Source organism: Bombus bifarius, unplaced genomic scaffold (assembly GCF_011952205.1).
Source record: "Bombus bifarius isolate JDL3187 unplaced genomic scaffold, Bbif_JDL3187 scf7180000008417, whole genome shotgun sequence".
Lineage (NCBI taxonomy): Eukaryota > Metazoa > Arthropoda > Insecta > Hymenoptera > Apidae > Bombus > Bombus bifarius.
In genome coordinates, this window is record NW_022884649.1 from 183,028 (window position 1) to 199,697 (window position 16,670).

At 37.2% G+C, this 16,670-nt stretch overlaps 1 protein-coding gene across 4 annotated transcripts in view; it reads left to right on the forward strand.

Annotated features, from left to right (window-relative positions):
- The first annotated feature begins 6,029 nt into the window (after window positions 1-6,029).
- The window catches only part of LOC117212916 (matrix metalloproteinase-14), a 40,489-nt gene continuing 29,848 nt past the window's right edge, over window positions 6,030-16,670 (forward strand). For 2 of the 4 annotated variants that reach the window (XM_033458057.1, XM_033458058.1), the window contains exon 1: window positions 6,030-6,964. In XM_033458057.1, the coding sequence (XP_033313948.1) occupies window positions 6,836-6,964 (129 nt within the window). In that variant the 5' untranslated portion in view covers window positions 6,030-6,835. The remainder of the gene's footprint in view (window positions 6,965-16,670) is intronic. The other 2 variants (XM_033458059.1, XM_033458060.1) reach the window with 1 other exon arrangement.

Sequence of the window (16,670 nt, forward strand, 5' to 3'; positions counted from 1 at the left end):
AGTAAGTAATTTTTATCGCAGTACGATAATTATAAAAATGTTATCTTTTACGATTCGTCGTATTGTACACTTCTGCAATTCCTCTTATAATTTGTTTAAAAAAATATAGAACGGAAAACGATTCGATAACTCGTTATATCGGTATTGTCGTTATGAGAAGAGTCATCTCGCTTGTCTCGAATACATTCCATCGTGTTTCCAGAAAGAAAGGAAAAGAAGACAACATTTTTCTTATATCGAACAGTTCCATGAAATTATCTTTAGAAAAGAAAACAGCACGTATAATAAATATACTGATAAGTCACAGCAGGTATGGTAATCAATTTTACGCGAATAACAGCCTTCTCAAAATTAATTTAGTCGATAGATAATCGACAATAATTCGCAATTTTATCACGTGTGAAATATATACAGAAAAATTCTTTCCTTTCGTACCAATCTCCAAATCATTATCTTCAAGTAGCGAATATTTCCTATGATATTCTTTTATTATATTATGGAAAGTTTTTTGTTAATATGAATTTTATCTAGTCAAAGTCGAACGTCATTACGTTCATTATCATAATGTTCCGAGATGAGTCATCGAGTGACTAAACATAACTTTTAACCAACAAGACGAATAGGTTACTTTGATCAGTTCACATAAAATTTATATCTATCGCAATTATTTCATTGTTGCTTTACATCTTTTCCACTGGATTACTTCTAACACCATAATCATTTATTATAATCCTTTTCTTCCTAATTGACACGCTTGTGGACACAATTTAAGGCATAATTTTTAACTTAACTACAAATAACAATTTAACGAATGAAATTATCTTTCCAAAAATCAAAAGCAAAATGGTATCTAGTTTAACGATTTTCTTAGTTGAAGTTCGACATTTCTCACTCGAACTGAACGACTCTTTCCCCCCGACGTCGCTTTCCCTCGGAATAATTTTAATAAATTGGAATATTCTTAATTTATGATATACCAATTCCGAATATAAAACGCCGCTGGTCGTTGCTACTAATCGTCCATTAATTTATATAATCTGGAGAAAATTAACGTACCATTGCTACGAATCGACTGATATTTGAATTAAATCGAATTCGTCTAGCGATTAGTCACTTTGGCTCATTTGCATTCGAAAATCGTGCAAGAAACCCGACTCAGAATCGAGTCTTGCGGTCGTCGGCTCGACAGAAGAAATTCTTGGGAATAGAAAGAGTCTCGAAATCCTGGGTGATTCACAGACTCAACCTGGGTGAGTGTATCGCGTGACCCCATAGGGTGGACACTTCCTCGATCAGACGCAGCAATGAAATTCGCGCAGGATTCATCGGCGTCCATTGTTCGTATCTTCGAATAATGAAATTCGATTGCTCTTTGTTTCGCTCTGCGTACGATTATTATGCACTCTTCAAAGTACAAGGTCTCTTAAGTGTTTGATTGAGAATGGAATATGTTCTCTCTTTCATCGTGCGATCGTCGATGAAAATTAAAAGTATCGTCAGACGATTCGATGCAAACAGCGCAGATAAAAAGAAGGAAGAAGTAGAACGAAGGTACCTGACCGTTTTATCTATACCTGACCACAGCTGTGTATTAATATATTAATATATCCTAACACTAAACACTAAACACTATACACTATACACTATACACTATACACTATACACTATACACTAAAACACTATACACTATACACTATACACTATACACTATACACTATACACTAACACTAACAATAACAATAACAATAACAATCTTGTTGTTGTTGTTCTTATTATTTATAGTATTTCACGTATGTTTATGTCCAACATAATATGAACAAAAGAAAATAAGTAATTTCATTTACTGTTATCCCTGTTTCATAACAACCGATCTAACGCGCGTTTACTCGTTAAGTTTTCTCTTTTATACTCGGACGTACTTGAACGTTAAAACTTCTAAAGTTCTCCGTTACACCGTGATAACTGAAATGAAAATTCAAATTTCAATTACAGAATCGAATGGCCTCTACTATGTCTATTTTTGAAGGGTTAAAAGTATTTTGACTATCTGATCGGGTTATTTCGTATTTGTAAAATTAAATTTCCCTTTATAGAAGTGGTTTGTGATTACGCGTAATTGCAATTGAAATGATTAAATGTCAATTCTCTTCTTTCCTGAAATTCATTTATCTTAAATCAATCGACAACGTAAATATCAGAGACCATCGTTATAAACATTTATAAAACGTCGATGTAATGTAACGAGCGACGGATATATAGAAATTTATTTCCCTGTTGTTTCTAGTTTTTCGAAATCACTGATAATAGCGACAGCGTGTAACGGTAATAAATAAAAAAGCAGGCTATTGTATTTCGTTGTGAATTAAAAAAAAAAAAAAGAAAGGATCAATGCAGCGGAAAATATCGTTGAATTATTAATAAGTTGAAACGTTAATTTAACACACGCATTGAATTTAAGCTTGGCTCAAGTACGTTGTTGATTGGATTTTTAATTTGGTCCTTTATGGAACTAGGCTAATTAACCTGCTCAGTTTTTATTATTTCTGATCAATTATCATTTCTGATTACATTATTAACAGATTAGCTCTCACGATTTATGAAAGTTGTTCGTGTACTAAAATTAAAACGTTGAACGAAAATATAAAATATGCGGAAGGCGGCGAAGCTGTAAGAAGCAAACAAGCGATGCTCTTTAATATTGATAATCGTTAGATTCTACTCTAATGGTTAACCGATCACTTGAACGAAAGTGAATATAATACCTTTACTTTCGTTGCATTCATTATTACGTTTATATATAAAATTTGTTGCTATTAAATTCATTATGATAGTCAAAGAATAATTTCACGTGTGGCTGCAATATATTAATAACAATAATACACGCTGCGCACCGATATTCCTCGGCAGCTTAAGCCTACGAAGAATTGTTCGAAGAACGGTTGATCGTCGCGATCGAAAAGTCGTGGACATCGATATTGAAATCGGCGTAAACGGCATCGAGGTTCTAAAAAAAACAGGTTTTCGAAAGTATGCTCGCCGGGAAGAAGGAATGTTTTGCGTGGAAGATTACGCGACGAAGCAAAATCGTGGTCGTTCGACTGGAATTACAACAACTCCGCGTTTCACAAGGTCCGTGCAAATTGTATTTATGGTCTTCGATCTTGTACGAAAGAAGCGTGTAAGCAGAGTAAATAGAAAAACGAGGAAGAAAAGGAGCGAGATTCGGAAGATCTCGTAAGTCTGAGGAAACTGAACTGAAAATGAAAAGCGAACGCGCGTGTCAGTACCGTAAATCACATTGTTTTCTTGGCAAATTATTTTCAGAAACGTTTCGGCTATTTCGGCATCGTCGGATCATTTATTCATGACCACGATGTGCGTAACGCACGTGTGGCATTGCTAGATGCACTTACGGAAGAGACGACATAAGTTTTTGAGGAAATTGTAGGGCTATCCTCTTCGAATCGCCGTATTATTTCGCGAGTGTCGTTGTTTCCGAACTTTCGAATTTATATCGAACTTATTATTACGAGAATATCAGCAGAGAAATAATCGACGAACCGTAGCAGCAACGCTAACAACAGTGTCAAAGATGCGTAATATCGTAACATTGTGTAAAATTGTCAAAATGTTGGAAAATTGAATCTCACTGACGCGATACGAACGATCGTAGATCAGATCCCTCTCGAAGATTTGTATCTCGAAAGAGGAGTAACGTGTTTATGGTTAAATTTCATTTCTTGGAAATATTTGTAGATACTAACGAAGTGACTTGTTTCTAAAAATATATTTCTAGCAAAGAAACAGCATAAACGATTGTGAAACTTGAAGCAAATTAAAAACATAACTTAAGAAGCTTAAAAATTAACTTAACGAGACGAACCTAAATATTCAAGTAAAACAGACACACACGTAACAACAATAATAAAACCGGTATAAACTGACAAACTGTTGAGAGATTTACGTGATCAAAGGATTATATCAGAGACTACACGGTAGTTACAGAGTAAAGGCGGAACAAAGGATAATCGAGTAACGCGATTGCGGGTGGAAAATCGTTTTTCTTTCGTGTCGTGACAAAAATCAGGAGACAATGGTGTGTGCCTTGTGCTATTGTGGAATACGGAAATACGTATCGCCGAGGAAACTGCGATCGATGGAAAAATAAAAATCGAGATAAAATAGATAAAGTAAAACCTATACAAACTAGAAACTACTCGAAGCTATATGCTGATGCGTGTATTTATTGCAATAAAATGTTGGCTAATTGTTTGTATCAATCACTGGTATTATATAAATTATCGTAAAAATTGAAATGTTTAATAAGATCTGAATCAACGTGAGAAACTTCAACGCGAAACTTATCAAACTTGCCGGATTTTCCCCTTTAACGAGCACGGGTGAATCAGACGTTTCGCGTACGCTTTTATTTTGAAGGCATTTCCGGTCAGAAGAATGCAACTGCATGCCTCTCAAGATATTTCTATTCGCATATGAGAAGAATTAGTGGCGTTTGAATAGCTAATGTCGTTTCGTTTAACAATTTCTCGAATAAGGTACAAAGCAAAAGTAAAACGTTTCTATTATTGGTAACGTAGAGGAATCATTGTAATTTCTAGATTGCAAATTTTTATGTATTTACAGAAAATCTAAGCTCGTTATAATTCCTAATGGATAGAGTTAATTTCTATTCATAAATTATTCCATTTTTCTTTTTTTTAGTTCGCAAAAATATGACATTGTGCAAATGTCCACAGTATCGTAATTGAGAAAAGTAATTTGACATCTGGCTGTGTCCATTCTAGATCAATTTGATTATATTTATGCATTCTAATTCGAACATGTAACGTATAACAAAACATATAATACTATACATAGTACACAATAAACATAACATTAATTGGAATTATTATATAAAAATTAGAAGGTACCAACTTTATAATTTTTGAAATACTAATGGTAAATTATCGTACATTGCGATATTTAGTAATAATTCTTGGAAATGACCGCTTTTTCTAGCAAAACACATAATTGTGATATCGATAAAAATTTAATGAAAACTGGTAATCGATTCAAGCACTCAAACCATCGTCAATTCCACGCGTGTAAAATCCCACGTTGAACCCAACGTAAACTCGTCATCGCGGTTTGATTTCAATCAGTTTCGATCGTAGGATATTTCCTAGCCACTCCTCTATTCCTGTAAACGCCGATCATGCGTGCCCATTACACAGATGTTTCCAACCATACTACAACACCTATCGTTTCTCCTATCATCCAGTAAACCTATCCTTTTATCTACCCTTTTTTTCTCCCTATCTCGCCATTACTATATCGCCACAAGGAATCTGCTAAAAATCAAACTAATGCGAGCGAATCAGCGAAAGAAAGAACAATACGTGCAATGCCAACGCGAAATATGTAGATTGAAAACCAAGCCAAACCAATGCACAGTTCAATGCAAGACAAAACAAGAACGATACGTGGATTGATAGCGAATCAGGAGGTAAATATATACAGCTACAAAAGGCTACAAAGAGTATTTGAGCACGCGCATATATTACAACGATGCGTTCTTTCTCAAATTTGATATGCATCGAATCTTGTACTTGTACGAAAATTCCCACTAAAAATGATACGAGATCTATAATATGCATAAATCTGTAATATAGAAATCTGTAATAAATACGATAACATTCGAATATTTCTTGCAGCGTACTAAAAAGCAATCGACGAAAGAAACGGAGCACGATACGTCGAATAAACCGAGAGCCAAATATATTCAAAATCAAAGCAAAGCTGCTGAATCTACGACAGAAAGAGCGCGATACGTCGATCGAGGATGAACGAAGACTGAACTGTACCGAAAATCAGGCGAATCTGATGCACAACTGAAATGCACGACAGAAGGAGCGCGATACGTCGATTGACAGTGAACCAAGAGGCAAAGCACACTCGCGTAGCATTGTACGCTGCCGCTGGCGTTGATGGTGGTAGTCACGAGTCGCGTGGTGGGAGGCCTCAATAAAAGTCAGTGGCAGACTGATTGTAATTCAGAGTGGCGGTAGACTTCGGTACCAGTTCCCCGTACGGCCGCGTCCTTTCTCCGTGCCTCTTTTTCTCTTTTCGTTCTTCTTCGTTCTTGCGTGCGGTCCTTGGTGATTTTTCAAAAAGATTTTCTCCTCTTCCTCGATATCAATCTCGTCACCGATACGCGTACAAGAAGAAGTACAGCTCGAACGAAAACTTGGAGTCGATCGTCGATGATCATAGGTCCCAGATCAACGCGACAGACGCGAGAAACCGAGGAGACGTTGCTCGACCACGTTCGACGAGGTGCGTGCCTCTACGAAAACTCGCGAGACTTCGTAAAGATTATCCGGCGAGCTACCTGCTTGGGAAACACACGAGATCGATAGTGTCGTGGCAACGACGTTTTAGACTGACCCTGCTGGCGAGTTGTTCCAACCTGGAATAACTCGATCCTGCACGTTTTCCCGCCAGGACAACCCATTTTCGATAAGATTCATGCTCGACACGGGCAACCGAGTGGCAATCGAGCGAAGCTGGAATTATTTTTGGGAAGAAGAACGATAGTTCGAAGAGGAAGATCGGAGATTTTGAAGGATCGAAAAGACACGTGGATCATTGGTCGCGTCATCTTGCGATCAGCTGAGGCATAAACGACCAACGAACGCGTGCGTGTAGTCAGTGACACCGGGGTGAAAGGACATTTATCTTGGACTTTGTGACATTCACGGTGATCGCCTGGCGCCTGAAGAGATTTTGATAGAGGAATTTTCAAAGTTTTCAAGTTACTGGACGAAGCAGCAGAATGGCCAGGTGGAATCGTATGTTCGCATGGGAAAGGTGTGTCGCAAGTGTCCTTTTGGCAACTCTATTCGCCGTTTCGCACGTTAAATCCGAGGAACAGAAGTCGACTGTATCGCAGACTGCAGCTATGGTAAGCGTTCGAGCAAAATCTTTTTGAATTTCGATCATTGGAAAATACCTTGTAGAGAAACCTGACAAATGTATTTTGTCGATCGCAATGTCAATTTCATTTTGTAGTCGCAATATCCGTTTATTCCTATGCTAAGTAGGCTAATTACGATTCCGATAACACCGACTCTTTCGAAAAGATACTGTCAAGTACGACAAAAGTCAGAAAGAATGATAGACATATTTGAGTATCAATAATTAGTGAAGCACACCTGGTATTCTGTCAGAAGGCTAGTAGTCGATCAAAAAACGTTGTTCCATCAAGATATACTTATGAATCTTAAAAAACATTAGCAACCATCCGAGAAAAAGTTAATCACCCGAAACGTAGTATTATTCGATAAAAAAGTAGCACAGTGGAATAGTAGGATTTTCATTTCTCATTCGAATCGATCAATTTTCAAAATAGTCAATTTTATTTCTAGAAATTCTGTAATAATTGGACAGAAATCTGTCAGTGTAGAGTGTCGTAAATAATGTAGCGTTATAATAATTTACACCAAAATCTAGCATTTACGCGAGTATCGTGAAAAGCTCCAACGAATTGAATGGAAACGGACAACAATGGACATCGATGAGTAAAATTACGTTGTGCAATCATTCGCTTCTCGTGTGGTGTGCACCGTGCGGTCGGAAGTATTTTCATGGTTCTTCCTGGAAAATGAAACGTTTCGAACGAACGCAACAAGTTCCAACGGTCGGAGACTTTACAGAGGGAAATACCTGCATAGAAACGGTTAATCGTACGGGAAAATTGATTCGCGCGAATCTGTCGCACGCATGCTACATGTGTGTGTCATACGTGAATGAGTAATGGTCGCGTACACGGTTTCTTTTGACAACGCGAATAACATTCCAGAGGAAACGTTTATCTCTATGACACTGATATACGGATTACGATGAACACCAGGCATATCGCGAGTATGACACCAGCTCGATCTATAAAACGATCTTTCCTACATTTTACTAGTAATTAGAATCGAAGGACAGTACATTGTTGCTGATTTGCTATCTTTCTTACGACGTTTCTTTCCATTAGATTGGGGTTAGGATTGTACATTATCGTTATTATTAGTATTTAACTTCGTTTTGAAAATAATTTATCTAACGATATTAATATCGAATTTTATTTCGTTTGTATCGTCGGTATTAACTTCATATTAGTTGTTGGTAAAAATTAACGTTTGAATATTATAAGATAATGTTAAATTTTATTCCAACTTCATATTATTCGTGTTATTAGTATTGACTTTCGTTTTATTGTATCATGCTAATACCGTTCATATTAATTTTATCTTATTCGTGCCACTAGTAACAAATCTCGCTTAAACCTTTCTTATTATCGTCAAATACTGCATCAACTTTGCGTTATTGCTGTTACTGATTATTCGTTTCGATTTTACTTCATCGTATTATATTACCTTATCGACGTTATTAGTAAAAGAAAAACTTCTCTTAAATATTTATTATTAGGAACAAACTCTATTCCAATAGTACTTGCGATATTACTGTCGACCTTTACCATCCTTTATCTGTCACCGATATCATCGATACGAATATCTTCTCCAAAAATTATCAACAATTATTCTCTTATTTTTAATAATGCTCGCTTAAACTCTTGCACAAAGGTTCGTTCTATTGAGATCGAATCCCGGCGATAACAATTACCAATCGCGCGAATTTATTGACGATAACTGCGAAGATAGAACTTCATCAGATAGAGGACAATGGTAGTATAAAACGATAGGAATGTCGCATAAGTAATTTCGTCTATTCCTGGTATTCTGAAAGGTATGCAGCGTATAAAGCAGGAAAAAAAAAATTCAGACCGGTTTGCGAACATAATGACATAAGGTCGGACAGTGTGACGTCACTTAGCTACCTTCGCTGACAAAGTTCAGCTACGCGCGATGACTCGCTCCTGACCTTCGATTCATTGAACAGCATCGGCTACAAGCTTACGGTAGTATTATACGCGTTTCAATGGGAAATTTCACAATTCCTAACAATGCCAATCGTCCAGTTTCCTAACGAACGTTTCTTCCTATTTAACTTCGCGTTTCGGGCCATAATTGAACCGAATAACAGAGATCGCCTCGGATAAGTCTGATAATAGCACCTTGGTCGAACGACGGTCATTGAAATCGCGGCTGTAAAGAGGTAATTTTGCGCGAGCCTCTTAAGCAATCTCGGTACGCGATAACGACGTAATTATCTGTCCCGGTAAATACAAACGATGGGCCGCTTTATCTTCAAGGTTCGCGACACGTGAGCAGACCGATCTCACACCCTTGATTGCGATTACGTTCCATCGACTCTTTGTTCGGCGTTAATCGACGCGTGTATCCGTAAACCAGAAGGGGATTTCGTTTTGACAAGTGTCTCGATACCTGTTTGCAAATAAAACTATTTGTTCTGTTTCACAATGTTAGTATAACGTTATTGAACGTCGGTACAGTTAAATTCTGTCCTCTATTTTTATTGTCATACGTTGGTAAAGAAACATTTCTACGTGAGGTATATAGATGAAAAATTAAATAAATATTAAATAGATGTTACTGCTTATTAACTGCAATCGCGTGTAAATAAATTTTATGTTCTTTACGATCGATAGAAAAGAACGCTATCGCGTGACTTTATTATGTACATCGGTTTTACGATTGTTGATTCGATTCCGTCAAAAAACGAATAGGAGTAAAGCTTTGTAGATGTCTCGATCGAAACGATAATGTCAAATACCAAGTTCTGCTTGCACTCGAGTAACAGCGTCGCGAGTGAAAACTAGGCTAAACGGTTGTTGCAAGTAGTAAGAATCAGGAACGTAGGCAGTAGAATCGTACTTACTTCGATCAGACATATCGCAGCGTACTTATACTTATTCCTTAGCTTCTCTTATGTCCTTATTCAGATATATTTACGCGATTGCAGAAAATTTATCGAGGGGATTTTTTTTTGTCTAAATTAATTCCTAAAGGAAGATCATTTCAATGAATCTTTCCAATTGAACTATCGGAATTATTTGGCATATTTTTTAACGGTTCGAAAGATATTCAACATTTATCCCTCTTTTCTAAATTCTTCTAAATTCTTTAGTATTTAACGTACTTTCAAAGAAGGAGGACAGTGGATATTTTCAAGTACATTTGGTATTATTTGATCGTTTTTCAATTTATCAAAGAAATATCAAACGCTTATTCATTTTCCATAATTTCATGTGCACGCTTCATGTAGGTTTAAAGGACACAGCTGATTTTAATTATTCATAGTATTCAATCGTTCAATACGATATAAGAATCATAAAATCGTCTCGATTAAAAGAACAAGTTTCCTGCCGCGTGTTCAAGCCGTACCGACACGATAAACATGATCGATTGTCCAGGAAGAAATGCTATTGCCCTACGCTAATTTATTCGATAATTATTATAGCTGTCTAGTAGAACGATGTAGTCGTGATACATCACTCGACACATGGGATATAATACTTTGCACTACGATCTTGCCTATAATTGACACGAATTTATGTTCCTGGCAATGAGCCAAGTCAAACAAGCACCAGCATGACAAAGCACCGTTTCACTCTAAACGCCCATGTGTTGTAGCAGAGAATTTTAGAGACGAGGTACGCCCTTACACGCGTTTCAAACGCGGCATCGTAATCCGTAATGACTTAATTATCGAGAGGAAAAATAGTCGTTCATCATTCTCCATGATGAAGCAAATGGTGGTCATTAATTTCCTTTTCTGAAGAATTATGAGGCTGGGTGAATGAGGCCGTAATAGGATTTGTGTAACAATTATGAAATTATTATCACGAATTACGAGATGGTAAAAGGTGGAATAATTTAAATACTCTGGTAATGAGCTTCTTTAAGTATTGTAATATTAATATTTCACTGGAAATTTCACGTATTCACGTACCCTAAATTTTATATTATTTCGTTTAATTGATAATATTTCATTTTATACGGGCGTCATTTTCGTAATATTTAATCAAGTTAACATCTCATGCAACTTTTCTCTGTACAAATCAATAATATTGTTAGGCATAAAAGATTAACGCAATACACAAACCGCGATCATTGGTAAATCCTGGAGCAAACAAAGTCGCCCTGTACCAAGATAATGATCTACGTATGACTTGGCAAGATTCCCGTGCCAAGTCAGCAATTGAAAAAGACAAAGGCGCAATTCGATTCCGGTCATCCAATATTAGATACAACAAAACATTTTAACTACGCGAAAGATCTCTGCATCAAAAACTAGTGATATTTGTGATTAATGGCATATACGACTTCGTTTCAAGCGACTTTATGCGAGTTTATGAATTCATACACGCGATGCAAAATATACATTAATTATGCGAAACATCTTAAAAAAAAAATACGTTTCAAGCGTATAAAGTAAGAATCTCTAGATCTTTAGATATACTACGTGAAAAGAGGGGTCGTACAAAATCGCCTTAGATTCCTCATACTTTCGATTGAAGAAAAATCGTTCGTGATTTAACGCGTATAAAAATTCAACTAATTAATTTTATATTATTTATTACTTTGCTTGAGATGAAGAGATATTGTAACGAATGAGATTCTAGAACCAGTTAGTTACGCTATTATAGCACATATTCAAGCATATTTCAATTATCTTCCTGAAAACGCAACAATCCTTCCGAAGGAACATAAACCGTGTGAAACAAGGGTCTTTGTCTTTTCTTTTTTCTTCCGAAAGGGATGATGGTCAAGGGAAAAAAACTTGGTTTGGTACTTGGCAAGGTGCCAAGTGATCGGTTCTCTCTCGGGTCTCTTTCTCTCGCTGACGGATCATACTAGGAAATGGTAAATAATGTATGTGCCTCGACACGGAAATACACGCGACTTAGGATAGCGAATCGTTGGCCTTCGTTGTGGCCGATCCGCAGTCGAGGCACGATCAGTCCGTCATCAGAATATTAATCATCGTCGTATAGATATTCTCATCGTCGCTCGATCCAGCGATCGTTCGCTCTTTTACGTATCTTTACCGTCTGGTGCATATGGCATCCAACTCTCTCTTTTCATCTGTCTTTCGAATGAGACGCGTGTTCTTCCTCAGGATGAGATTTAATCGAGTCGATTAGCTCAATTAGCGACGCCTTTAAAAATATTCGTGAATGGAAATTTAGATGAACGGTTTGACTACTCGTCTAGTCACAGGCGGCTGTACAGTCGTCCTTTCGTTAAACTCCTTCGCTTTACGATACGTGATCAAAGATCAAATTACGCGAAAGTGGAAAGGAGTTCCGATCGGAGCAAATGAAATCGATTTAAATTTATTTTATACTTTGGCGAGGGAAGAACTCGACGCGAAGCTGATTCTCACGATGGAAGACGACAATTTTGTGAAAACGGAACGTATGGAACTCGGAGAAGATTTTATATTGGGGAAAATTGATTAAGTAGATCTATTCTCAGGGAGATCTTTAAAATTCTGCGATATTTCTAACGTGGATGTAAATCGATTATAAAAATGCTCCTCCAACTTTAGAAGTTAAGCGCTTTTGTTTGAATGCACTCCGATAGGAAGAGGAAAGAGCTTAATTCAAAATTTGCCTCCTGAATCCTAATCATATTCTTCTAATACATCCACGCATATCAATTAACGTCTCATCAGGATTCTACTTCCATTGGTAAAATTGAACAGTCCAGAGATAGATTGTTCAGAAAGTCGAAGGAAGATGTATCTCCATGAGTAATCAAAGTGATACCGTTTTATCGCGTCGATAAAAAGAAATAGAAATGTATATTGCAATTACGAATTCATCGCTCGTCCGATCTTGAATACCGTTTAACGCACGAGGTGATACCGTGAGTAAAACAAAGGATGATTTATGAGATGATTTGAATAATAGAAGTAGCATTACAAATTGAAAATAGATTATTTCTTCATCGTGAATACGATCGTCGCATTAGATTCTTTAAATTCAACGAAGCCCCAAGGTCTTCTGTAAAAGGTTTTAAGGATAGCAAGATTCACCGAAATAATTGAAACGATTTATACGAAACTATTTGTTTCGTTCGAAGGAAGGAAATTCGAGAGCGAAACTTTATTTCTCGCAAGAAGAAACAATTTGTCTGTGGACAAGATAATTGAGTGATTGCGGATTTTGCCATTAGGTGGTATTGACAAAATCCAAGGCAATCACTTAGTTGCCAATCCAATACAAGGAAATATGAATCGATGAAAATCGACATTGACGTTAACAAAATTAATCGATTGGAGTTGTTGAATGTCAAGAAACGCATCGACTGACTAAATCGGCGACGCGAGGCTGACTGTCGCTGGTTCGAAAGTGCCTTCCGTGTCTTATCAAGCTTTGCGGAAGATGATTGCCGATGCAATGCAAAGATAGCACCGCTCCTGACAACGGTTTATTACAATTACTAATCGCGCTTGATCATTACCCGACGTGCCTCGAACGACTAATTAGATACAGAACTGTAATCGCATCGTTGCGCAAAACTGTCTCGCAGAGAAATGTCCAATGCGGCTATTGCACCGAACAACGCGAGCAAACACGAGCAAACGTGAATTCGACGGAGATGCGTTAAGACTTAAGATATTTCGTTTATGCGGAGAAGGAAAAGAACATAGTTAGAAACGCATACAGTGGCTACAAAAGGTATCGACACGCCATTGTATTTATTATAGCGTTTCAATATTATTTGATATTTTTATTGTAAATTATATCTTTTAAACTTCCTAGTACTTGCGTACGATTGCAAAAGTTTGAAGCTTATTCGAACGAAATATATATGGAATCTGACAAAAAAAGCTCTTCATTGGAAAATAAGTGTCGAAGTATTTGATAAATCAGCCAACTATAAAAGAAAAATGTTATCAATTGCGTGCTTTATTGACTCTTGACTGACGGCATTCCTCAACTTGCCACCAATTTCTCTAGTTATCTTATTTACAGCCACTGTACACACTCTGTACGCGCTTAAAAATATGCGCACCTATGCTCGTGCTCCGTACAACTCTAAACTACGAATCCACGTGACAAAGCCGAGTATCCGATTTCTGAATGGAGCTACCTCAGCGATTTTCACACAGATGCGTGTAACCTTTCGCAACGTGACACGTGAGACGTGTGTTACGCAATTGACCACCATAGCGAACTTGAAAAATACATACAGCATCGATTACTCTAATTATAGATCTCACAAGACTTAATTACTTACATCATCTTTCCTCCAAGCCTCTCTTATATGCATAGATCATAAACGTAGAATAAATTAACTTCTCTTTACAAGATCACGCTATTTACATAAGAAAATCATCTAGCTGCTCTAAATGTAACTATAACTTCCGCAAAAGCAAAACATTCCCATTTAATCGCAACACGGAACAAAGAACGCATCTGATCGATGCAAAAGCATTCTCCATTAGAGGAAGGACTTTGCTTTGACAAACGTTTGATTATCCCTTGTTCCTTATGTTGATCCGATTTCACCTGATACATCTTCGATGATTTCACCTGATATATCATCGATGATGTCACCGACTCATCCTCGATAACCCACATTTACATCTCTTGACATTGGTGTACGTCGATACGCGTGCAATTCACGAAACAAGAAGAAAATAAAGGTTCGATACGCGTTTGGATCGGTTTCCTTTGTGATACGAGCAACCGACACTTCCGGAGTGGTTGAATCAGCGATTTTTTGTAAACCGACACCGGTGACTCACGTTGCTTTATCGGATCTCTATCTTTTTCCTTTTTTTTTATTTCTTCTCACTGGACGAAGAACACCGATTGCTACACGGCATTCGTATCGTAACGCGGTTCATAGGTCAGCAACCTCCACGCTTTTCAAATACAAACAATATTGACCGAGAAAAGAGGAAGAAATGTCGCGGTATCTGCGCGTTCAATTGCAACCGCAGAGTTATGCATGCTATGTCTGAAGAAAGCGCTCGAACGCTTATCACAAAACACGTTTATTGTGTGTGAAGAAATTCACGTAAGAAGCATTTCGAAATCTTACATTATCATCGTAACGAGACACGACTGTCCCGATTGCGTTCCATTGCTTGTTTCTTGGCTCTCGATCGACGATAAAATTGAAAAATTATTGGAAACGGATATTTCAAGTTGAAACGTTCCGAACGATCACGACTTACTACGATACTATGGAATACAGAATTTTCTATCACGTCGTTTAGAAACGGAGAACAAATTAACGATCCTAAATGAAACCTCATCGTTGGAATGGGTTAAGCTAACAATCAAACGCGATTATCTTTCTCGCAAATACTTGCAAACTAGATTCCTTGGAAATCTAAATTCTACAAAATATAGATCTACTAATGTCGACATCTTTTGGATCTCAGTATCGTCTAATTTAAGAAATTACACTCGCCTAATTGCCAGTCGCGTCATAATTTTTCAAGAACACACGAAAATGTAATATTCGCGTTAAAATTCCGAGTATCGTATCTCGCAAGATAGTAACGGTTAACAGTAGTCATACTTTGCGGAACGGGACGAACCGAAAACTTCCACTACCGTTCAGAATAACTAATTTCGGCGAAGCGCGCGTTTTTATCGCGCCAACGATTCTGAATTCTAATAAGAAAACGCGCAAAATGACCTCGTAAAATCACACGGTGGCCGTTGTTCGATTCTTAACAATCTTCCATGCGATACATTTCAATTGTGTACGGCGGCGAATTAAGAAAAACGAACGTCAGGTTGCCTCGAGGTTATTCCTAAATCTGTTATCTCGAAACTATTCCACGAACAGGTGCACGCAAGATTTTAAATTGACCTCTTACCTGACCCGCCATCTGGCTGGGTCGAGTAAGGTCAGTTAGGGTCAAACACCTGTGCACTGTGCATGTTCGATGATTTCAGCGATTTTTATCGAAAAAGAAAGAAAGTACAAAAATTTGTGAGAAGGCAATGTCGAAGAAGGACTCGATGTCCTTTCGATTCCAATCTCTTTGATACAAACACACCAAGCCACATCTTCGCTGTTATAATTTTGTTTGCCACGCCTTGTCGAACTCAATATTGGCGAAGATTCTTGTACGTACGAAGTATCGCTTAAATTTAAGTTTCAGTTAACTTCGGAGTATCCTAACTCTACATAAATTATTCAACTAGTAACAGCAACCTATATAGTAATATAACCTGCGCTAACTGAATCCAAATTATTATAAATTACCTGACGATTTCAGTCGAGAGTTGAGCTAAATCATTCGTACTAACAGTTGTGTTAAAAAAAAATATGACGAACAAGTAAAATGAAATGAATAAAGATATATATCGTATAAAAATACATTTACGCGCTGCAGTACAATGCGATCGTTCGAATCAGCCTTTTTCTCACATTGGTAACGTGACGATGTTTACAATAACGCGACATACCATCTGACGATGATACGTCATAATTCGATGGAAAATCTTAGTTTCGTATCGCTGATAAAAGAATGCTCTTTAAATAAAATCCGAGCGTAGATCAACGAATCCTTAAACGGTTGATTGTATCGGAAGATTAAACTTTATGACTGATAAAGTTGCAGTTTTATAAAGAAATTCGGAAGCCAATCTTTCGTTAAGCTCGACCCACTTCTACTCTTCTTCTACCTTCATCTCGAACAATACTAGCCGATCCTAATGAGAA